Here is a 22,520-nt window from a genome sequence, read left to right as displayed (position 1 = left end):
GAGGCCATAGGGTCGATGGTTTAGAAATCGAACTATTGCATCTCTTTTCTTTTTTTTTTTTTTTTGTTTTTGTTTTTTTTTCCCTGTGATGTGGTGTATCACGGTTTTCCATCCCTTTCTGGCATGACATAACTCTTTGCGGTGACCACCAATCTTCCACGGAACGCTTTCAATCTGACAATTGATGGTTTGCAGCATCTTCAATCTGCTTATCAATACTAGCGATTCCAAGATCAGATCAAGAGGAGCTCTCTGACGCCTTGACCAGTTGCTTCTTTGGTGACTTGAAAATCAGCGGTCTTGAGCGATTCGTTTCACTCCTCACATTTTTTCCCCCCCCAATCTTGATCCCATATTGACCGTATTCGAAAACTTTCAGCAGCAGAGGTAAAATATGATCTCCAGCCAGTTTTCATGAATTTTCATGACCAAAATAGAACTCAATTGAACCTTCCATTGTATAAAATTATTTCATAAAATTCGTGATGTCACTCACCCCTTCCAACATTGGTTTTTGGTAACATTACTCCCCCCCCCCACCTTCCTATTGAATCTTGGCATTACTAAAATCCATCTCAGGATGCTGCTCCTGAAACTTTTTGAGAATCTCCATCTTCTTTTGCTCGTCACTCGTCGGCAGCCCTTGCTCTTTCTGCCGCTGGTCATACATCATTTTCTCCACTAGACCCCTCGTCTCCCCGTCCAGGTCTGAGAGTTTGGAGTTATCGGGAACAATCTTTGTGACGTCGATCTTGGGGGCGGTGGTGACAACGTGAGCCCACCACTCTTGCTTGTTGACCTTGTCGAGGAGGATCTCGACTGTTTTGGAGCTGTTGTCTGGGGATGTGGTGATTGTCCAGGTGGAGTCGTCGACGTGGATGGGGTGGGGGAATTGACCCGAGATGATGGGGGTTTGACCTTTTATGCCGGCGGAAATGGTGGTTTTGGTGAGGGAGATGGAGAGGTCGCGAGCCTTGAGGGAGGCGGGGATGGGGAAGGTGAGGGTTAGGTCGGGGAGGGTTTGGGTCCAGGTGTAGGGGAGGGAGGCTTGTTCAGCTTTTTCGCGGGCGAGCGCGGCGGCTTCGGTGGTGGGGTCTAGAGGCGGGGAGGGTTGTTAGATGGGCGGGATGAGGGGGAAGGGGAGTTAACACGTACCGGTGTCGGCCATTTTGAAGGGGTTTGGCTGTAGTGTTGTTGGTGGTGATAGTTGGGAATGGTGAGAAAAGGGGGTTTGTTGATATGGGAGTTTGGAAACTGACAATAGAAAGCGATGGAACACTGGCTGGCCGCTGAGCTCATGGTGGGGGCAAAAGGGAGCTCTTTGGAAAGCTTGGGGACCCCGCACTTCCCAGGTGAAAGGTACCCCACATGGCGGGCCCCACATATCCTACAGGGGTGGTTCGCGTCAAGTGGTGGCTTACCAACCTCAGCCTTGTATTAATTCCGACTGTAGCCTGTTGCAAACGGTTTCGCGACCACAAACATCCCACTTCACCACCAGCAAGCACCACCACTCACCACCACCACAACAACAACTATCGTCCACCGGACATTTCAAACACACCAGACAGAAAAAGAAAAAAGAAAAAAAAAATGCCCCCTCAACGCCCCCCCACCTCAGCCCCCCGCCCCGGAGGCGTCACAGCCGTCTCCTCCCTCGCCCCCGACGGCCTCCCCAAACCCGACAGCGACGATATGTGCCCCGTCTGCAAAACAATCCGCTACCTCAACCGCGATATGGAATTCCTCATCAACCCCGAATGCTACCACTCCATGTGCTCCTCCTGCGTCAACCGCCTCTTCAACGAAGGCCCCCAGCAATGCCCCTACGCCGGCTGCCACCGCACCCTCCGCCGCAAAGGCTTCCGCTCCCCCTTTTTTGGCGACCTTTCGGTAGAACGCGAAGTCGACATCCGGCGCAGGGTGAACCAAGTCTTCAACCAAGTCGAAGACGACTTCAACACGCTCCGTGACTACAACAACTACCTCCAAATGGTCGAAGACCTAACCTTTGACCTCGTCCACGGCGACGAACCTACCAAGCGGAAAGCAGAGGCCCAACTCCAGCAGTGGGAGGCAGAGCATAAAACTGAGATTGAGAGGAATAGGCGCGCAGGCAAGGAACAGGATGAGCAGTCACGTCGGAGGCTAGCAGCGGAGCAGGCTGCCGCCCGACAACGCAGACTTGACGCGATAAAGGAGGCGGAAGAGGAAAAGATGGAAAAGATCAAAATCAAGGAAATGGAGATTGATAGTCTGGAACGGGGACAACCCCTCCCGGATCAGCAACGGGTTCAGCTGAAACGGAGGGGGAACAAGGCTGTTGAAGCGGTTACCAACCTCGTCGCTGGGTCATCATCAACAGCGGACGCAGTGGGTAAACTTTCCATCCGGGGGCTCAAAGAAAAGAAGAAAGAGCCGAGGCCGGAGGGGCCGTATGACCCGTTTGGGGGGTTGGATCTCACTCCTAGTCGGTACAAGATTCACGGGGGGCTGTCGCATCCGAATGTGGAAAAGTACAGGTCGGACAAGGCGCATGTGACGGGGGGGTATAGCTTCGATGAATACACCTCTAGGGCCATGTTTGAGGCGTTTGCTGGGTTGGGGGTGTTTATTGAGGACGAGAGAGACGTGGGGGTGGGACTGGTGGCGAGTGAGGTTGTGGGCATGGGGGCTGCGCTGGCTGCTGGTGGGGGGGATGGGCCGGGGTTGAAGATGGAGTTGGATTAGGGGGGGCTATCATTTTATTGGCCATTTGTTTGATATTGGGTGTGATTTATGGGCATAGCGCTGGCGTTTTTGGAGGGAAGGCTTGGTAAGGTTTTAGATATTGGGACAAGATAGGTAGGTACAAAAAGGATATTACGCAGGGAAAGAAGGACATGATCAAAATAGACGACTTCTTGGTCTTATTATCTTGACCCACCGTGACGATGTTGGATATACAACAGCTCAAGGTCTGTGTTTCAAATGCCAAAAATGATATAAAATTAAAGTATACAATGAATCTTACTACTACCACTCACTACCCCCTCAAAACAACACCCCCTATACCATCTCAACCGACCCCCCACCACACCATGTCTTCCAAAAACAAACAAGCAACAATGGGGGGGGGGACTAAGGAAGGAAACCCCCTTCCCCCCCACCAAAAAAAAGTCAACAGCCTATTTCACAAACGCCGCGCTTGAATGCTTCTTTGCCAAACGAATGTTATCTGTGCTCTCGCTGGATGAATCCCAGCGCCGCCGCTCCTCCTAGCAAAAAAAGTAAACCTTTCTGCAGCCCCAAACCTCCCCCCATATTCTCTAGCCTCCCTAGCAAGTTTATATCACACACAAACCACCCCTCCCTCACTGCTGCTGCCACGGCGTCTGAGCCGCCGGCCTAGGAAACACAGGCACAGTCTCAACCTGATCCAACCCACCCCCAATAGCCTGCTGGTTATGCTGCCACCCCAGTCCCGTCTGATGATTCACGAAGGCTCCCTGCCTAAACGGATTCGTCCCCGTCGGCTGGGACAATATTCCCCCCGCAGTGACAGGTCGCTGTTGCTGCTGAGTAGGCTGCACTTGCTGAGCCTGTCCAAAGTTCTTGGCGAACGGGTTCGTGCCCGTCGGCATGGGCTGCATTTGTTGTTGAGTGGGCTGCTGTGGCGCCTGGGATTGGAAAGGTGAGTTGGACGTTGGTGCAGCAAATGGCTGTGTCCCTTGCGGTGAGGAGCGAGCAAAGGGGTTGGTAGACTGGCTTGTCATGGGGCGTTGCTGAGGAGAAGCGACCTCCTGAACAGGTTGCTGCTGCGCAAAGGGTGAGCCTGTTTGTTGTTGGTTCATGAGCATGGACTGGCGGAAAGGGTTGGTGTTTTGTTGAGGCGCCTGAAGGCCTCCTTGGAAAGTGGGCGCGCCTGTCTGGAAATTCGCGACGGTATCCTGCTGTATCGGGGCGAGAGAACCGGGCTGGAAGCCAACCTGGGGTTGCGGAGAGAACCCGCCGAAGCCGACGCCAGTAAAGGCCTGCTGTACTGGCTGCGCAGTTTGCTGTGGCGAAAATGCTGGCTGCCCCTGCTGTTGGAAGGGAACACCCGTCTGGAACTGGTGAACGGGAGAGGCGACAAATCCGTTCTGGGGAAATTGCTGTTGCTGCTGAAGAGGTTGTTGAGGTTGGAATGGGGCAGGGCCCCAAGGAGACATGCCCATCTGCATCTGCGTTTGTTGTTGTTGTTGTTGTTGTTGTTGTTGTTGTTGTTGTTGTAACTGAGGCTGTGCTTGTGCCTGCTGCGTCTGGCCTTGGACAGCCAGTGTCGTCTGGTTTTGTTCAATGGACTCAAAGAAGTCGATCAGATTGACGTCGGGTCCCTTTGCTGGTGCCGCAGCCTGAGAAGTCTGGGCTGGCTGAGAAGCAGGTGCGCTTGTGCTGGATGATGCTTTGGTCTCAAAGGCATCAAACTTGGGCAACTTCGAAGCTCCTGATGACCCGCCCTTGGATGACTTTTTGGCCTCAAGCTCGGCCAGGTACTGCCTCCGGTGAATCTCAAAATCGGGATCCTTCAGATACTCCTCGAGCTGGCGCCCGAGATTAACAGGGGCGTGCTTCAGCTTAGGAACCTCCACCCTGGTGTGATGCTCATACTGTCTGGCCGTGCTGAGATACTGTACAACGTAGTCAGTCTGCCTGGTAAATGTCCGGTAGATATCCATAGCTCTTTCGGCATCAGTCTTGGACAGCTCGAAGAAGTGACCGAGGATGTTGATCAGTCCCTGGTTCAGGGCTTGGAAAAGAGCCAGCAAGTCCAGGACAAGGAGCCGAAACACAGTGATGGTGATTTCATTTTCAGGCTCATTCTCCATCACCTATTGTGTGTCAGCATACAGTCGAGGGATGTTTTAGGTGATAAACTCACGTCGCATTTCAGCAAGGCCGTGAGTTGGTGCTGAACAATTTCCGTCTCCCGAAGCAAACCCTTGTCGATGGACAGTTTCTCCAGCCTCGAATCCTTCGACCGCACCCAGTCGACCTTTGTTTCTCGGTACGCTCGCGCTCTTTCTGCAAGATAACTGTGGTAATGTCGTATGTTTCGCCCCTGAGTTTGCGCTGTATACGAAGAGACTGTCAGTGACCCGTCGGTATCTCGAGTGAATTGGGGAGGCCGGGGCTACCTACCATCAGAAAACATGCTGATAGCAATCATGTTCCGGTGTTTCGCAAGATACGCCAAGGTGACATCTGCCGAGCCCTCGCGGATCATGAGGTGAACAGTGATCAAACTCTTGAAGACGACGGTCCATGTTGAGTCGCGCAACCGGTGGTGGAGCGCCCGGAATACCTCGCCCACGCCCGCCTCGCCCGAATGTGTCGCAACTAGAATGTGCTCGATGTATTTTGTTTTCGGAGGCGCGGCCTGTGAGCGATACAGTTGGTCAGGCCCGGACAACGATAAAAACAAGCCGACAATTCTCGCGGGCACAAGGTGGGGGGGGAAGTCTACGGACCTTGATCTTGGTCGCGCCCTTGACGGACTTTTCAAAGGAGCTCGCCATGACTGCTGGAGATGGGGATGTCGTTGAACTGGCACGGGGCTACGCTGCTGCAAAAAGCGCCCTCCAAGCTCAATGTGTTGATGGCGTGTGATGGCTCGCGACAGGGACTTGGAGCGGGTGTCCAGTGATAGCGGAGATGGCCTGGGGGATGATGGTGAGATGGGGCAGGTCGGGCAGCGGACAGTGAACGGTTCCTAGCCGGCGAGGTGAGGTGACCTAAGCGTGCATTAGGGGCCGCAAGGCGGGCAAGCTGGGAACGGTCTGCGGGCGAAGTTGATAGGTTGATAGGTTGATACTCTCTGCAATGCAGGACAGCAAATGTAACTGGGAAACCCACGTCAAAAGGAACCTGCCGTGCTGCCGTGTGTGGATGGGCAGTCGGGTAGGCGGGTCTCTCCCAGTGACATGGGTCAACGGGACGGAAATCGAGGGGCCGCCTTTGCGGGTTCCCGCTTGATTTCATGTATCCGAGACATGTGCATTATATTTGTGTTCAATCATCCAAACGTGATATTGTGGACAGGTAAACTAGTGCTACAGGCGTATCCGAACATGAAGACGATGTGGAACACTTGTCCCAGTCAACATTTTCAAGATACAGTTCCGCTCGTGTCCGCGACCAACTTACTCGCAACAAACTTGTCGCCGAGGGCATCATCTCCAAACATCAAGTGACAGTACACCACCAGGCAGAGTCTCCAAGCACCTTAATTTGGTGACTGGCCCCGTCGTGAACGCAACCCTATGCCCATCGAGGATGCCTTCAGCGATACGAAAGGTCACAAAAACTACCAGAAACAAAGCCCCAGAGTCAACCCCTTCTCATTCAGTGTAATCAGAGATGCCGTTATTGCGTCCGATAAGTAACAAGGTCGGTGTGCCGAACGCTTATTTCATAATTCCAACTCCATCTCCCAACCAAACCACCTAAGCCCCGTGAGGGGGGAGTTTGGAAGTTTGAAGAAGCGGAAGCTTTATCATGTGGAACACGCTGGCTTTCATCATCTGGATAAACAACTGTTAGCTGGTGATATTTGCGGTAAAAATTGGTGGTGGTGGTGGGTGCTACTCACTTTGTATTGAATGAGAGGGTCATGAAGAAGAAAAGAGGAAAATTCCAAAATGGATCGAGCCGCAAAACTTTTGTAGGTCGCGGCCAGCTCTGCCAGAGGGCCCCACCACAGAGTGCTCGGGCCAAACATCAGCCGAGCAAGAGTGGGGCCTGCCGTTGCCTGCCGTTGCCTGCCGGCTGTCGGCAGGCTCGCAGCTCTGAAGCTCCCCCCATGAGACTGCTGCCAGTGAATTTGGTAGTGAATTGGCCCAAGTTCTGGTGTGCACAAGTTGCAACTTTCGACTTTCTATACAGAGCATGGCCCTCTCACGGCCTTCCATGAGGCGTCTCACCAGCTTGAGACCCTCAAATTTCAGACCGTGCACCAGTTTTCTCCAGCCTCGACTCATCCGCCGGCCATCAGGTGTCTCGTGGGTACCTCAACGGTTCACTCATAGTGATATCACACAGCAGCTTCGGGAAGAATGGTCGAGCTATAGTATGGAGAGATATCTGTTCCAGAATTCATAGTTCCTCGGCTGATGTAGAATAAAGATCACTTTCCCCAGGCGTCCAGTGCCAACCAGTTTGTGAATGGCCAGACAGTCACAGTACATGGCTTTCTCTCCCAGAGAAGGATATCGTCCAAGAAGCTCATCTTTGCCAATGTGCAAGTCGACAATGGGCCGTCTATCCAGGTTGTATCCCACTCCGAGCCCGGTGATGAATCTAACCCTCCTCCTGGACACGAGGCCCATCTCGCTCTTAGGGCTCTGCCTCTCCACAGTCCAGTCGCAGTGACCGGAACTGTCGTATCTCAAAAAGGCGACCGAGACTTGTCTGCCTCCTCTCAAAGAGATGTTCCTGGCTCTTTTCCCAAAGGCGTCACACATCTCGAGATTTCTCTGCAGAATATTCAGCCTCTTAATGCTTTCCCCAAGGATATCATCGTGTCCAAGGGGGTGCAGTTCCCGCCCTCGGCCCGGCACCTTCAGATCCGCTTCGATGAGGCTCTCCAGGCTCGTATTCGTGCACGCCCAAAGATCGGCCATGAACTGCGCAAGTCCCTCACCGATCTTAACTTTACCGAGGTGGAAACACCAATCCTCTTCAAGTCTACGCCTGAGGGGGCTCGCGAGTTCTTAGTTCCAACACGACGGGCTGGTTTAGCATACGCCCTTCCCCAGAGCCCTCAGCAGTACAAGCAGATTCTCATGTCCAGCGGTATCCGTGGGTACTACCAGTTTGCGAGATGCTTCCGTGACGAAGACCTCAGAGCCGACAGACAGCCCGAGTTTACCCAGGTGAATTCCGCAGACTTGACTTGACCACAACACCATCTAATGCCCCCTTGACAGTTGGATCTCGAAATGTCCTTCGCCACCGGCCAAGACGTCATGCGCACAGTCGAGTCCATCATGAAAGACCTCATGAAGTCCCTCAACTCCCAATTCGAACTCGTCCAATCCGACACCAACGAGCGCTACCCCGTCCCCAGACGCACCCCCCCCTCCTCCGACCCATCCCCCAACCCCTGGCCTGTATCAGACAAACCCTTCCCCCGAATCACCTACGAAGAAGCCATGTCCCGCTTCGGCGTTGACAAGCCCGACACCCGCATCCCCTTTGAAATAACCCCCAACGTCCCCCTCCCCGAATCCTTCACCTCCATGATCTCCCCCCTCCCCTCTCCCACAATCGACACCTTCGTCTTCACCCCGACCACCTCCCCCTCCATTCGGGACACAACAACCTTCATCCACACCTTCCTCTCCACCCTCCCCCCCGCCCTCTTCTCCCTCAACCCCAACGGCCAACCCGCCGCCCTAATAATCGACACCTCCAAACCCCTAATGGGTCTCTCCCCCCTCTCCCACTCCGGCTTCGAAACAATAACCAACCTCTACCCCTCCCTCACCTCAGGCGACGTCATCTTTTTCCAAGCCCGACCTCCCACCCCCTTTTCAGGTGGTTCCACCGCCCTAGGCCAAATCCGCACCCTTTTATACTCCTCCGCCGTCACCTCTGGCTTCCTCCCCCCCTCTCATCAGTTTAACTTCCTCTGGGTCCAAAACTTCCCCATGTTCACACCCAACACCGAAACCGACCCGGGCCAAGGAGGCCAATCAGGCTTCAGCGCAACACACCACCCCTTCACTGCCCCCCTAACCGACGCAGACGTCGAGCTGATGGTTACCAACCCCCTAGCCGCAAGAGCAGACCACTACGACCTCGTCCTCAACGGGGTTGAGCTAGGTGGTGGGTCGAGAAGGATCCACACGGCGAAAATGCAGGAGTATGTCTTTAGGCAGATTCTCAAAATGTCCGACAAGGGTGTCAAGCAATTCTCTCATCTACTCGAAGCGTTAAGAGCGGGGTGTCCGCCACACGCAGGGTTCGCGTTGGGGTTTGATCGGCTCTGTGCGGTGCTCACAGGGACAGACTCAGTAAGGGATGTGATTGCTTTTCCAAAGAGTATGAAAGGGGAGGATTTGATGGTCAGGTCGCCGGGCAAGATTACTAGTGAGGAGTTGGGGACGTATCATTTGGCTTTTAGACCCAAGGAGGAGAAGAAGAAGGAATGAGAAAAGGTATTGGATAAGGTGGAAACAGATGTAAGATATCTTGTACACTCCAATCATAGAAGATCCCTTTCACCACTGTTGGATGCAGATGAGAAAGGATTCGAAACACAAAAGTGTTACCGCCCTACTCTTCACCACCAAGCTACTTTACAAGTCTATAAAATCCCCACCAATTATTACCCCAAACTAAACCCAATCTTATTTCCCGCTTTATGTCACCAACTTTCTATACAGCTGGGATCACGGAGAAAAAATATCCAGCACAGAAAAAAGCGAAGGACACACATACGTGCCTACTTCCCCCACCAACCCCCCTCCCAACGAAAGAGAGAAGCCACCACCTAGGGGTATCGAAGCTCCTCCTCTTCCCCTTGACAGAACGACCCCCGTCCCAGAGCTTACAACATCCCAAAAACAACCCCCGCCACCCCAACAACGAGCCCCACCGCCCTCCCCCCCGACACCCCAGCCGCCCCCTCATTAACCTGCACCATCTGCGTACCATGCGAAGCAGAAGCCGTGGGCTGCACCCCAGAAGGGCTAGCAACACCCCCCTGGTAATACTCAGACTGATAACCACTAGCCACGCCATGCGCAGAAGCAACATCCCCCTCCCAGTCCCCATCACCATACCCGGCAGCAGCAGTAGCAGCAACACCATTCGCAGAAGCAACTGCCTCACTAGCCAGACCATGAGCAGAAGCAGCAACATAATCCCCATAACCAGCCCAGCTCGAGGCATGAGCCTGCCAGTCAGGCGCACCACGCTGCCAGCCCTGCTGAGCCTGGTTGGCGTCCTTGTAAGCACCGTCGTTGGCAGCAGAGGCATAACCCGCAGCAGCCCCAGAGTAATACGAATGGTAAACCCCATTGTTGTCATCCCACCGGTCAGGGTCATCATTGTACTGCTGGCCCTGGTCCATATCGTCGCCACGCTTGTTGTTGTAGCCGTTGTTGCGGAACCCGGGAAACAAGGGAGGGAAGCGCGAGTTGAAGTCATTGGTGATCCTGTCGACGCGCTCCTGGGCGGCCTGGGCAGCGGCGAGACCTTGCTGGCGGCCGATTTCGAACCCGGCGTCTGGACGGATGCCGCCGAAGAACTGGCGCTTGGAAACAACAGGGGAGGGGGTGATCATGGCCTCGGGGGCGGCGTTGAACTTGGCCGCTGTCTCGCTTGCCTTAGGGAGTGCGAATGCTTTGGCGTCTTCCCAGCTGTCGCGCTTGCTGAGGGGGTGGGTCAGTATGTGACGGGTGTTGTGGTGATTGTAAGTGAGCTTACCCCATGTCGTGTCCAGCCAGAACACTGGCCGACGTCAGGCTGACCTGGGCGATGATGGCGGAGATCTTTCTGATATGCATATCGAAGATGGAAGCTAATGAGCGTGTTTTCTTGTCTTTAGGGAACGAAGGCGGATGGAAGCCGGTGGATGAGTTGAGAGGGTGCTGCTGATTGAGAGGGTGTCAACTTTCACTTTATACATCAACGGGCTACGGGGTTGCAACGTTTTTGCCTCATCATAATCATGGTCTTCACCGTCTTTGGTCAACGATGATCAAGACCGATTCAGGGGAATAGCACGCTTCTCGAATCATGTTAGTATGTGAACGGCGGGGGCTGAATCGTTGGGTGAGAGTCCGGGGCTGAACGGGTCTGGGACGGTGAAAGGTGGGTGAGCTCACAGTCGAGAGCATCGATGATCTGGGACATCTGGTATGACTCAAAAACTGGTCTAACTGGGTTGAACGAGGAGTCCGTCCCTAATCATCACCAACAGGGCGATACAACAGCTCGTATTGAAAGAATGGCCACATGCCAGAATATGAGACGGAGCTCTCAAAAGGGATGTCCGTCAAGATGACAGTTGACAAGTGTCTTTGCAAGATGAATAAGTGTTGCTAGAGTGCAGGTGTCATCATGAACGTCTGTCTATAGATCTGCATACGGACCGCTCCTGCCTCGATTAGAACCGCCCAGGACCGCTATCCTTTCTCCACATGCCTTGTGAAGGGGTAAGACATGTTTGGCAAGAGCGAACGGCTTGGCATGAGTCCCTGAGCATACATAGTCCACACCGGCGAGGATTCTTCCCCAGTGATCTGTCACATCTATCAGTCAAGAGTTGAGCCATTTTCTTCACCTTATTCTGGCACCAGGACCAGAAATAAATTTGACTTTTGTCCGGCAATCATTTCAGAATCTTGCTCGCTTGGTAATCACCTCGATTCAGTGCCCTCGCCTTTCCGGCCCAAGGTTGTGGTCGCCTGGCAACGGGACGACTGTTGGGGACGTTGGGATGACCGTTGAATCGTTATCAAAAGGTCACGACAACCGTTAGCTCTGGAGATGTCATGCTCGCGACACGGTGAAGGCGGCTTTGCCGTTACTGGCGTTGACAACGGAGATGGAGGTTGAGAAGCCGTTGAAGATAGGTGTCCAAACGCCCGGAGATGACATTCAGATGTTAAAACAGAACATTCCCAGAGCACAGATCAAAGATGTCAGTATAATACACCTCCAGCAGCTTTCAAACCACCAGCCCACCCCGACTCACCACACCACCCATTCCCCAACCATGCGCACCCAAACCCTCCTCACCATCCTCCTCCCCCTCCCCATCCTCGCCACCCCCATCGCCCTCTCCCCCTCCTTAACCGCCTCCCGAGCCATCTCAAACTACCACTCCCAAAACCTCCCCCCCGACCCGGCCTTTGATTCCGAAATCCAATCCCTCCTCACAAAAATAAAAGTCTTGGAGGACAAGAACATGGAAGACCCAAACCTAGACGCCCTCATCGACCGGCTCATCGACCGTCTAGCCGAGCGGGCAGCCAACAGCAAGAACAGCGGCCAGAAGAAGAATGACAACCAGAAACCGCAAAATATCATTTGTATCGGGATCAGTGTTTGTGATCCGATCACAGTTGATAAGAGTGATCATAGTGTGCATAGGCAGGGGAAGAAAAAGGAGGAGGAGAAGGAGGAGAGGGAGGAGGAGGAGGAGGGAGTAAAAAAGGGGAAGGGGTGGAAATGGGGCGAGAAGGAGTGGAAGTGGAAAGGTGGGAAGGAGGAAGCAAAGAAGTGGAGGTGGGGAGGGAAGGAGAGGAAGAAAAAGCCTGAGGGGAAAAAGAAGAAGGAGGAGGAGCAGGAGGAGGAGGAGGAGGAGGAGGAAGGGGGGACGAGGCGTCAGGGGAGGCCGAAGTTTTCTGGGTATTGGCCTAGACCAAATTACGGGTCTCAGAGGTATGAGGAGGGGGAGTATCGTGGACGTCAGGGGCAGCAGGGGCAACAGGGACAGCAGGGACAGCAGGGACAGCAGGGACAGCAGGGACAGCAACACCAACCTCAACGTCCTCACCGCGAAGCTCAATATGCACAACCTCGTCCTGATTACCACCGCCGCCCTCAGCAGCAGCAGCAGCAGCAATCTGATCGTCCTAGAGTACAACCCGGCTTCCTACCCAGCGGTGAGCTTCCTGGTGGATATGGCAATAACCGCGGAGGAAATCGCGGTGGAGACAACGGCTACCACTTCGGTGAGAAAGGTTACAACAGCAACGGTCGCCATGGTTATGGCCAGCAGCGGTATGACGACGACCGTAGTGGCAACAGGTGGCATCATCGTGAGGGATTCAACAATGGCAGCCGTCATGGTGGAGATTATCAGCAGACGCAAAGAAACAACGCTCATCACAGGGAGCCCAATCACGGAAGGAAACAGCATGATAACGAACCTTTCCACGTGTGGATGGATCATGAGGGAAGACATCGTCAAAGCGGTCATAGGGATCACAAGGGAAACTATGTTGAGTGACAATAAATGGGGGGCAAAAATGCATTTTTGGGTGGTGTCGTCCTTGTACAAAGTTGGGTGGCATGATTCTGTAGATTACTGTGGATTATTTTAAGAATATATATTGAGAAATAGGAAGGAAAAATATAATGGTTAATGTTGAAGAGAAAGCCGGGAGTATTACTGATGATATTTGTGGTGAGGCTGAGAGTTTTGAGAACTAATGCCTAGCCAATGACTGAAGAACAAGAGTCGTACTTTTTTTATTCATCTTTCTGGTCACAGTCAACGTTGTGCCACATATACACACACAATCAACAAGGGGTATCATCATTCTCACATCTGCATCCCTCACATACACCCATTTTCTACTTACTGCCTCCCCTTCCCCAACCCCAAAACCTCAACAATGTCACCCTCCCCCTCACCCCCCCTTTCCTCATCCTCCCCATTAACCTCCAACCCCAACTCCCCCACGCTCTTCCAAAACTTGCTCAAATGCCTACTCCCACTATCACACAAAATAGTCACAACCTGACTCCCCTTCGGCATTTTCAGCGCCGTCATCACCGCCGCAACACAGTTGACCGCGCTCGAACTCCCGACAAAAATCCCATCATGCTCCACCAACCACCTCGCCATTTTAAGAGCTTGGATATCCGTCACCCTTACGGCGTCGTCGATGAGCGATCTGGCAGACTCAAAGTTTTCGGTAATCCTGTTAATCCCAATCCCCTCCACCATGGTATCAACCTGCTGTCTCCTCCTCGTCCCTTCCTTCTCCGTGGGCGAGTACATCACCCCATGTCTAATCTTATTGTACAGCCCACTCCCTTGAGGATCCGCAAGCACAACCTTGAGGTTCGTCAGCTTCTTCTCTTCCTTTAAATACTTCGTCACCCCCGAAATGGTCCCCCCCGTTCCAGCACCAGCAACAAACGCATCAATAAGCCCGCCCGTCTGCTCGTAGATTTCCGGGCCCGTGGTCTTCATGTGGGCCGTGTAGTTAGCCAACGACTCAAACTGATCGGCAAAAAACCCGCGGCTTTCCGTGTCAGTCCGCAACGTGTGTTCCTTTGCTCTCTGGCGGGCGAGGTTGACAAAGTGTTTTGGGTCCGTGATGGGCGCAGGAGTGACACGTTCCACCGTAGCTCCCAAGTGGTGGAGGAGCTCAGATTTCTCAATCGCCACGTCGGAGGGCATGCAGATATGGCATTTGTACCCTTTCGCCCTGGCCAGGACGGCGAGGGAGATACCGGTTGATCCTACTGTGCCTTCGTAGATGGTGTCACCTCTGTTGGGGACCAAAAGGCCTTGCTGCTCAGCGACTTCGATCATGTTTAAGGCTACACGGTCCTTGGGGGAGTTACCCGCGCCGTTGAGGAACTCTGCTTTGGCGAGGATGACGCACCCGGTTGCTTCGGAGAGGGAGCGGATTTTGACCAGGGGGGTGTTGCCTATCGTGCCGGCTATGCCGTCGACTATGCCGAGGCCGCGGTCGATGGTGGTGAAGGTGGATTCCCGGTCTTCGAGGGAGACGGGGCCGCTGAAGAGGAAGGAGTCTCGTCGGGAGGAGACGGTGGAGGAGCGGGCGAGCGAGTTGCGGGCATGGCGGTTGCGTTTGAGACGTTGCTGGTAGCGGTTTTCGAGTTCGGGGTAGAGGTCTTTGAAGCCGAGGGTGACGAAGATGCCAGTTATGAAGGCTACTGTCAGGGCGGCGGTGCCGTAGGCTTTTGGGTGGTCGCTTAGAGACATTTTGACTTGGGATATCTATCTCATTGCTTCATGAGAGGGTCATGAAATGATGAGGAGGAAGCAGATTATAAAGACATCCTCGAAGAGAAAACACGAGAAACCAGAAGCTCAAGGGCTTCAGGAACCAAAATGAAAAGAAGCTCCAGAGCTAATTGCAAATGTTACCATGAAAAGAGAAAAATAGAGTTGATGTCATTGAGAGCTTTCAAGCTTCGTCGCCAAGAAGCCAATTCTCAACCCTGGTCCAACGTTCCAATGTCGTGAGATTCAGTGGGGGCCGCTTTTTTAAACCCCGCCAGATCCAGGCCGTTGAAGGCCGAAGACCCCTGCTGATGATGGGAGCTCGGGCCAACGCAAAAAGTTGACCCCCGAAAATGGGAACTGTGCGGGTGCTGCTTGTCAAAGGAGGGATGGAGTTCAATGTCCAGGACAGCTCGCCAAACCCCTCGACGACACCACTGACGCCACAACCAGACCTCTAGGGGTCGACTCCGGAACAATGGACTCGCCTGCAGTTACTCATTTGTTTAGACAGCTATTTAGACATCACCCTGCCTGCCAATCGCGAAGGAACTTGGCGACCCTGGCCACAGCTCTGCGGAATGTGAGACGTCAGCGGCTTCAAGCTCAGGAGCTTCAACAACATTACCAACATTGCCGTGCGCCACGGCAACAACAACAACAACAACAACAACAACAACACCGAAACTATGTGGCTCGCGGTAGTGGAGGAGAATCGTCAAAGAATCCACACAATGAAAGTAACTGGCAACAACGGAGCGAGGTGTTTCAGGAGGACATGTCTAAGGAGTTCGAGAGCTACCCTCTGGTCACTGCCGATGAGCTCCGAAGCAGAAAGGAACGGCCACGCCGGGTAAAGATGCTGATGCGGGACTTTGTTGAAGGTTGGTTCTATTGGGAAAGTACCTACATCTGTTTGTGCACAGCTGACATATCCTCCAGACAGTCTGTACAACCCCAACTACGGTTACTTCTCCAAACAAGTTGTCATCTTCTCCCCCGGCGAGCCCTTCAACTTCCCCTCCCTCCATGACGAAATCGATTTCCAAACTATTCTTTCGAAACGCTACGTCGAATTCGAAGACGCCCTCGACGCCGTCTCTCCAACCGATACACGCCAGCTGTGGTATACCCCTACCGAACTCTTCCGCCCTTACTATGGTGAAGCGATCGCCCGGTACCTGATCGCAAACTACAAACTCACCACCTATCCCTACCATGATTTGATCATTTACGAAATGGGTGCCGGTCGTGGTACCCTGATGCTCAACATCCTAGACTACATTCGCGATGTGGACCCGGCCGTCTATGCTCGCACTCAGTATAAAATCATTGAAATTTCCACCCAGCTCGCCACGATTCAAAACAACCACCTCTTGAAAAACAGCCACGCTCGTGGACACGCCCAAAAAGTCGAAATCATCAACCAGTCCATCTTTGACTGGAAGACCAAAGTGCCGTCGCCATGTTTCTTCCTCGCCTTTGAAGTGTTCGACAACTTTGCGCATGATGTTGTCCGGTACGACATGGCCACCGAAGCTCCCCTTCAAGGAACCGTCTTGATCGATGGGAAGGGAGACTACTACGAGTTCTACAGTCGCAACTTGGACCCAGTCACGGCCCGCTTCTTCCGCGTGAGGGATGTGGCTACGGACGGGAGGTACAAGGTGCCGTTCCCCACAAGCAGGTTGGGCAAGTGGCTGTCTCAGCAGAGGCCCTTGCCTGGGAATTTGAGCGAGCAGGAGTACATCCCGACGAGGTTGATGCAGTTTTTTGACGTGTTGGGGAAGTATTTCCCTGCGCATCGGCTGCTGACGAGTGATTTTCACTGGTTGCCGGGGGCGATCAAGGGGTTGAATGCGCCGATTGTGCAGACGAGGTATCAGAGGAGGCCGGTGCCGGTTTCGACGCCTTTGGTGAGTGATGTGCTGTTCAGTTTGACGACAGGCAAAACATACTGATGCGTTTCTAGGTTCATCAAGGGTACTTTGACATCATGTTTCCTACTGACTTTCAGACGTCGGAAGCGATGTACCAGGCTATTACGGGCAAACTGACGCGGTCGTTGTCTCACGAGGAGTTCATGCGGAGGTGGGCGTATTTGGAGGAGACGGAGACGAAGAGCGGGGAGAATCCGCTGTTGACGTGGTATAAGAATGCTACTGTGATGTTTACTGTATAAAAAGTCTTGTATGAATAGCAAAAAGGGGGGCCGTGCTGGATTAAGCTCAGCGCGCACTGACCATTACTTGCCCCACGCGTTGCTCGGTTAGCAATCAATTCCCAATTGATTTTCGCTGAGCAGCATGTCACTTTCAAGGTTTCGAGGAGCAGTTAACTGAAGTTTAAATTTCGCGACCGACGACTCGACGGGTGGCTGCAGCGCGCGCGAGACGTCCCCTTCTCGGATATGGCAACCTAAGATCCGTGACTACCAATCAGCCAATTCCACTCTGCGACACCACCACACCCGACCCTAGCGTCCACCACGATATGCGACTACCACGATGGAGTGCCCCCCTCCGAGCAAGCGCCCCCGCCTTTCGTTGAACAACAACCCCCTAGAAGTAGAGGAGGATCCACTAGAAGACGAACTCTTGTCGCTGCCGTCAGAAGTCAACGCGAGACGGGATCCGAATGCGAGGCTGGAACGGTCGAGACAGCGGGCGGTGAACAAGCTCAAGACGGCGTTTGAGAGCATCTTTGAGAAGTACGGGAGGGATTTTGAGGGGGTGGGGGACGAGGTTGATTTGAGAACTGGGAGGATAGTGGTTAATAATGGGCATATTGAGGGGATGAGGGGGAGTGACCTCTTGGTTGGCGAGAGTGAGGATGAGGGGGATGGGGAGGGGGAGAATGGGGGAGGCAATGGGGGGAAGGAATATAATGAGGAGGAGAGGCTTCTTCAGGGTGTGGGAGATGCTCAAGGACTGAGTAGGTTGGGGCAGGATGTGATGCTGCCGCAGATGATGGGGATGAATATGGGAGGGGGGGTGATGCTTCCACAGATGATGGGGCAGTCGGAATTGGCGATGGGGGGTGGGTTTGAGGGGTGGCCTGGGATGATGGGACAGATGGGGTTGTCGAATATGGGATTTGAGGGGCAGATGGGGCCGGGTGTGATGTTTTCTGGACAGATGGGGGGGGGTATGATGTTTCCGGGACAGATGGAAGGGTTTAGTGGGTGGCCGGTGGAATATGGACTGCCGATCGATCTACAGACCAGCGATCCGACTTGGCAGGCGCCGGCGCTGCCGCCTTCGTTTATGTACCGGCCTGCAGCGTTGACGGATGCGCCTCAGGTGAAGAAGAAGCGGATTTCACTTGCTGCGCCGAGGGATGAGCAGGGCGATAATGAGGACGATGTTTTGCTGGGAGCTTTTACGAAGAATAAGGGTATGGAGACGACGGAGACGCCGATAAAGCAGAAGTTGCTGTTGCCGAAGCCGCCGCCTGATACGGGGCCGGAAAAGAAGAAGAGGGGACCTGGAAAAAGAAAGTCCAAGGTTGGATCGGATACACCCAAAAAATCAGCGCATAAAGATGCGGAAAAGGATGTGGCGAAAGCGCCTTCGCCGCCACGGGACGGTGTTGCGATGGCTGAAGCGGAGAGTACTCCTTCGAAGACGGACGGAGTTCAGCCAGATGTTGAGATTGTGACGGCCGACATCAGTTCTCCAACAACTGAACCGGAACCGACTGCAACGCTTGTAGAAACCGAGAGCCCGAAGACTCCAGAACAGAAGCCTACGGTGATGGCTGTTCGGTCGCGACCACCACCAGTTCAAGATTCAGTACCTGCCGAGGATCCAGATGTCTATATCTACGTGTCTGATTCAGAGCACAAGTCCGCTAGGAAACCGCGAAATCAGAGTCTACGGGTGGAGATTGTGGCCAAAACTCCACTGGACATCTCCTCGTTCAGGGCTGTTACGCCTGAGCAAAGCGAGGGTGACCATCCTATTCCACAGGAAAAGGATGGGGAGGAAAATGTTCCACCAGTAACAATGATACCTCTGGCGCCCGAGGAGAAAGAAACAAACCACTCAACCAGACCCCCGGCTGTTGAAAGTGAAATAGAAGCCAATGGCCAGCCGGAGCCGCCAGGAGAACTATTTACTCGGCATGTAGTGGATGCAGAATACGACCTGTCTGACGAAGATCAGCCCATGCAGAAGACGCAACGGCAGCCACAAAATCAGGCAGGAGCAAGCCGCAAAAAGGACGAAGATCTGTTACGGAAAACTTTACGCAAGCCACTTGGCATCGTGGCTTCCGACACAAATACGTCGGACAAACCACACGATGTGCCGATGCCTGACGCTGGAAATCGTAATCCAAAAGATTCGAGCCTGGAGAATCAGGCTAACCGTGAAGATGAACGGGTCGCGGTAGAGTTGAAAGAATCGTCACCGCAACTAGCACCACCTATTATTGATACAGAATCATCAATACCTAGCATTATGGTTCGGCCGCCCCAAAGAACAGAAGTTATCTACGCAATCGGCAGCGAGGAGACGCCATGGCCAAATAGACGCAGAGGGAGACCATCCTTCAGGGGTAGAGACCCGCGAGGCGAAATCCCAGACTCTGATCCCATCGGCGGTTTCTCGACCCAGGAAGATCTCGACGACGATGTAAGGCCACCATCGTCAAGTCTGTCGTTTAATGGAGACGAAGAGACAACGCTGGAAATACCAGATTCTTATATTGAACCGTCAAGTGAGATGGGAATTGTGGAGGAAGAAACCCCGCGAAATCACACGGTTCCGTCGCCAACTCTGTCATCCTGCGCCCCCGATGATGAGATGCTGGGACCGATCGCTTCTCTATCTTTACAGCCTCAAGATACTGAGATGTTGGACTTTGCCTCCATTGCATCTTCTCCGGGGCCAGCCGAAATATCAGACCCTGTCCCGGCTCTGTCGTCCCAGTCTCAGGACGGGGCCGCCACGGACACGACATCGTCACCACTGCCAGGTACTCCCCACGACAATATTAACAATATGACGCTAGAAAGCATCGCCATTACATCTTCACCATTTATATCCAAACCAGCCCAACGGAAAGGGGATTTTCACCTCAGGCCTTCCACGCCCTCGTATCTTACAACACCACCGAGGAGACCGCGTGGCCGGCCCCCAAAGGCAAAACCAACACCACCCACCATACCAGCAACCACACCATTATCCACCATATCAAACACACCAACCGCCGCCGAACCAGCTAAAACCCCAGCCCCAAAACCACCACCCACCACCGTCAAGCCAACAACAACACCAACCGTCACCAAACCGACCAAAACGCCCACATCAAAACGACCAGCACCCTCGACTAAACCGACCAAAACGCCCACATCAAAACGACCAGCACCCTCGACTAAACCAACCAAGGACCCCACCTCAAAACCACCCCCCGTTTCATCCTCAATTACCCCCACCGCCAAAAGGAAACGTCGCTCGGGGGTGCTGTCTCTGCTCTCCGACTCGGAAGACGACGAGTTAGCTGTCTTGTCGCCGTCTGTTTCGTCTGTGACGCCCATTATGAGGTCTTCTCCTGCTTCGAATCATGTGAGGTTGTTTTCGAGGGTGAGTGGTACGCCGAGGGGGACATACTTGGTCAAAAAGCCAGAGGGCTCGGCAAGGAAGGGGGATAAAAAGGAGAGTTTTATGGCGAGAGTTGCTGTTAAGAGGCAGGTGAAGAGGGTGAAAGGGGGGGGTGAGGATAAGGGAAAGGGGGGGAGGTGTGAAGGGGGGTGTGGGAAGGTTTTTTGCTTTGGGTGTGTGAGGAGGGGGGAATCATAGTGGGGGGGAGGTGGATGCGGGGGCCGGGGTGGTTAGTGGGATGGGGGGGAGGGTGTTGGAGTGGTGATTATATATAGTGAGATAGGAATTAATTGGGAGATTGTTTGATATGTTGATACGTTGAAGGAGTGATGAATTATAAACCGCACACTGTGAGCGAAAATGAAACATCGCTGCATTATACGTTGGCATGCCATCGATACGGAAAAGCTCGAGAAAAGGGACAGTGAGTCGACCCACTCACGGTTGTTATGTCAACTATCGATATATGTATGCTCGTAAGAAACGTCCGGCAAATCCCCCTTGTCGGGATCGCTGGCGAGCGTAGTTTTGACCTGTGAACTGTCCAAGCTAATCATGTCCCAAAAGTCCCAGACATGCTTCACTGTCATCGGCCTCTCGTGAAATTGCGTATAGTACAGCCTGTGCTCTAAATCTAGAGCTCAATAGAATATGTAAATACCTCCTCCGGATCCTCCAGCCACCTCTCCCATCCCCGAGACAGAGCCTCAAGTACTGCCTGGCCGCTGCTCGGGTATCATGCAAAAACGCAGCAAAAGACGAAAATGGTGCGCGTTCCCCAAACGCCAAACCCCAACCAAAACACGACAAAAAGTAGGAAAACGCCTTGCTCGCTAGGAGAACTGTTACCATCTGTTAGCACGCGAGAACCACTTGACGCAAGGCTGTCGAAGTGAAAACTTACCTTCCACCTGTTACCGCACACAGTGCATTCGCAAAATGTCGTCATCGGCTCATCAGCAGACCTAGTCTGAGCCTGGCTGTACGATACCTTCTTCTGCCCGCACTTGCCACACTTGAGAGCATCACTGATCGACTTCTCCGCCATGGGCACCTGCGCCTTCTTCATGTTCTCCTGCTGCAGCTTCTCGTCCTCGGCACGCTGGGCATCCGAGGCAAGCTCAACGTCCGTCATCTTGACAAACGTGTCCGGCGTGATGGCTCCGGATCGCACGCGCTTTCCCAAGGCAGGGTTGTCCTTGCGCTTCAGACTGGTCATGAGGCCGCGAATCTTTTGGCGATACTCTGGCGTATCGCCCTTGAAAACTCTGAAAGCGGCAGCCTCCACCTCCATGGCGAGTCTGACAACCTCCTCGACAGACTCTGTGGCCCTGTATGCCAAGCCGTTGTAAAGAACGCCGATACAGCCGTCGCGAGCTTGATGGCCGGTGCGCTTGAGATCTACCTTGTCCGTCTTGAAATGCCGTCTCTCGGTATCGCCCTCGTATGGCTTGTTGGAAGATGATGATGGAGGGAGAGGCGAGCTGACACTCTTCGGGGTGGGCGAGTCCTTGGCGAGTTCAACCTTGCGCTTGTCCTTGGCCGAGTCGACGTTCTTCCTCCACTTGGACACGATCTCGGTAGCCAATCTCGCGATGTCTTTGTTGGTGTTTGATCGCATTTTACCGACGACGACGCCGGCTTTGGTGGACTGCGGGCAATATGATCAACAGAGTGGCCAAAAAAGTCAACCCGCCCGCCCGCCGCGGCAGGGACAGGAGAGAGGTCTTACACGAAGCTGCTCTTCAGTCGGGGCAGGCTCCTTCTTCAACTCCTCCAGCAACTGGAGGACCACGGATGGAGGCTCTTTCGCAGCAGCCTTGTGCAGCGTCTGGATGCGCTTGGTAAGCGATCGGTCGTCCATCGTGGATATTGTGGTGTGGGAGAGTGTGATGAAGCTGTCGCGGATCGGGTGAATTGGCTTTAGTTTGGAAAGGTGACGGAGCTTCCAGAAAGGTAATCGTAGCCTTGCCCGGTTGATATCGATAAAAAGAGAGCCCCACCGGCCCAGCTTCCTTGATCCACCCAAGAGAGCGATCTTGCAGATGCCAAGAGCTGACAGCTGCACCCATTCCGGAGCACAGCCGGCCACACGTGATATCGCGTTTCCCTCGTGCAGTGAATCTTGAGCTTTCCTATTCATGAAATACCTGATCATACACATACACGAATTC

The 22,520-nt window shown here is 53.6% G+C and overlaps 11 protein-coding genes across 11 annotated transcripts; 5 read left to right on the top strand and 6 right to left on the bottom strand.

Annotated features, from left to right (window-relative positions):
* On the bottom strand, positions 1 to 2,529 carry QC764_111230 (uncharacterized protein). Its single transcript, XM_062942387.1, has 2 exons — positions 1,156 to 2,529; positions 1 to 1,096 (listed from the first exon to the last, which is right to left on the bottom strand). Exons 1-2 carry the CDS (start codon positions 1,297 to 1,299, stop codon positions 545 to 547), a joined length of 696 nt encoding a protein of 231 aa, XP_062805328.1. The 5' UTR covers positions 1,300 to 2,529; the 3' UTR covers positions 1 to 544.
* Positions 1,594 to 2,730, top strand: TFB3 (TFIIH/NER complex subunit; the record flags this gene model as incomplete). Its single annotated transcript, XM_062942386.1, has 1 exon — positions 1,594 to 2,730. One exon carries the CDS (start codon positions 1,594 to 1,596, stop codon positions 2,728 to 2,730), a length of 1,137 nt encoding a protein of 378 aa, XP_062805327.1.
* Positions 2,731 to 2,964: 234 nt separating this feature from the next.
* QC764_111210 (uncharacterized protein) lies at positions 2,965 to 7,050 on the bottom strand. The gene is given in 6 exon segments (XM_062942385.1): positions 2,965 to 4,235; positions 4,254 to 4,850; positions 4,901 to 5,091; positions 5,161 to 5,398; positions 5,490 to 6,542; positions 6,611 to 7,050. The coding sequence occupies 5 exon segments, from the start codon at positions 5,535 to 5,537 to the stop codon at positions 3,354 to 3,356; spliced, it is 1,956 nt and encodes a 651-aa protein (XP_062805326.1). The 5' UTR covers positions 5,538 to 6,542; positions 6,611 to 7,050; the 3' UTR covers positions 2,965 to 3,353.
* On the top strand, positions 6,829 to 9,382 carry MSD1 (aspartate--tRNA ligase msd1). The gene is made up of 3 exons (XM_062942384.1): positions 6,829 to 7,087; positions 7,144 to 7,892; positions 7,947 to 9,382. The coding sequence occupies exons 1-3, from the start codon at positions 6,907 to 6,909 to the stop codon at positions 9,171 to 9,173; spliced, it is 2,157 nt and encodes a 718-aa protein (XP_062805325.1). The 5' UTR covers positions 6,829 to 6,906; the 3' UTR covers positions 9,174 to 9,382.
* Positions 9,180 to 11,045, bottom strand: QC764_111180 (uncharacterized protein). Its single transcript, XM_062942383.1, has 4 exons — positions 10,854 to 11,045; positions 10,453 to 10,753; positions 9,463 to 10,397; positions 9,180 to 9,328 (listed from the first exon to the last, which is right to left on the bottom strand). Exons 2-3 carry the CDS (start codon positions 10,530 to 10,532, stop codon positions 9,572 to 9,574), a joined length of 906 nt encoding a protein of 301 aa, XP_062805324.1. The 5' UTR covers positions 10,533 to 10,753; positions 10,854 to 11,045; the 3' UTR covers positions 9,180 to 9,328; positions 9,463 to 9,571.
* A 701-nt stretch (positions 11,046 to 11,746) lies between these two features.
* Positions 11,747 to 12,985, top strand: QC764_111175 (uncharacterized protein; the record flags this gene model as incomplete). The annotated part of the gene is made up of 1 exon (XM_062942382.1): positions 11,747 to 12,985. The coding sequence occupies one exon, from the start codon at positions 11,747 to 11,749 to the stop codon at positions 12,983 to 12,985; it is 1,239 nt and encodes a 412-aa protein (XP_062805323.1).
* Positions 12,986 to 13,336: 351 nt separating this feature from the next.
* cys12 (Cysteine synthase 2) lies at positions 13,337 to 14,719 on the bottom strand (the record flags this gene model as incomplete). Its single annotated transcript, XM_062942381.1, has 1 exon — positions 13,337 to 14,719. The coding sequence occupies one exon, from the start codon at positions 14,717 to 14,719 to the stop codon at positions 13,337 to 13,339; it is 1,383 nt and encodes a 460-aa protein (XP_062805322.1).
* Positions 14,720 to 15,110: 391 nt separating this feature from the next.
* On the top strand, positions 15,111 to 16,922 carry QC764_111160 (uncharacterized protein; the record flags this gene model as incomplete). Its single annotated transcript, XM_062942380.1, has 3 exons — positions 15,111 to 15,624; positions 15,683 to 16,656; positions 16,713 to 16,922. Exons 1-3 carry the CDS (start codon positions 15,219 to 15,221, stop codon positions 16,920 to 16,922), a joined length of 1,590 nt encoding a protein of 529 aa, XP_062805321.1. The 5' UTR covers positions 15,111 to 15,218.
* A 325-nt stretch (positions 16,923 to 17,247) lies between these two features.
* Positions 17,248 to 20,676, top strand: QC764_0013170 (uncharacterized protein; the record flags this gene model as incomplete). Its single annotated transcript, XM_062939917.1, has 2 exons — positions 17,248 to 20,505; positions 20,674 to 20,676. 2 exons carry the CDS (start codon positions 17,248 to 17,250, stop codon positions 20,674 to 20,676), a joined length of 3,261 nt encoding a protein of 1,086 aa, XP_062805320.1.
* Positions 19,818 to 20,741, bottom strand: QC764_0013160 (uncharacterized protein; the record flags this gene model as incomplete). Its single annotated transcript, XM_062939916.1, has 2 exons — positions 19,818 to 20,296; positions 20,696 to 20,741. The coding sequence occupies 2 exons, from the start codon at positions 20,739 to 20,741 to the stop codon at positions 19,818 to 19,820; spliced, it is 525 nt and encodes a 174-aa protein (XP_062805319.1).
* Positions 20,742 to 21,179: 438 nt separating this feature from the next.
* tfs1 (transcription elongation factor TFIIS) lies at positions 21,180 to 22,510 on the bottom strand (the record flags this gene model as incomplete). The annotated part of the gene is made up of 3 exons (XM_062942379.1): positions 21,180 to 21,188; positions 21,251 to 21,997; positions 22,079 to 22,510. The coding sequence occupies 3 exons, from the start codon at positions 22,508 to 22,510 to the stop codon at positions 21,180 to 21,182; spliced, it is 1,188 nt and encodes a 395-aa protein (XP_062805318.1).
* Positions 22,511 to 22,520: the final 10 nt, after the last annotated feature.

The sequence above is a fragment of the Podospora pseudoanserina genome, chromosome 1, assembly GCF_035222485.1.
Source record: "Podospora pseudoanserina strain CBS 124.78 chromosome 1, whole genome shotgun sequence".
NCBI classification, from domain to species: Eukaryota; Fungi; Ascomycota; class Sordariomycetes; order Sordariales; family Podosporaceae; genus Podospora; species Podospora pseudoanserina.
This window is presented reverse-complemented; position numbering and strand designations above follow the sequence as displayed.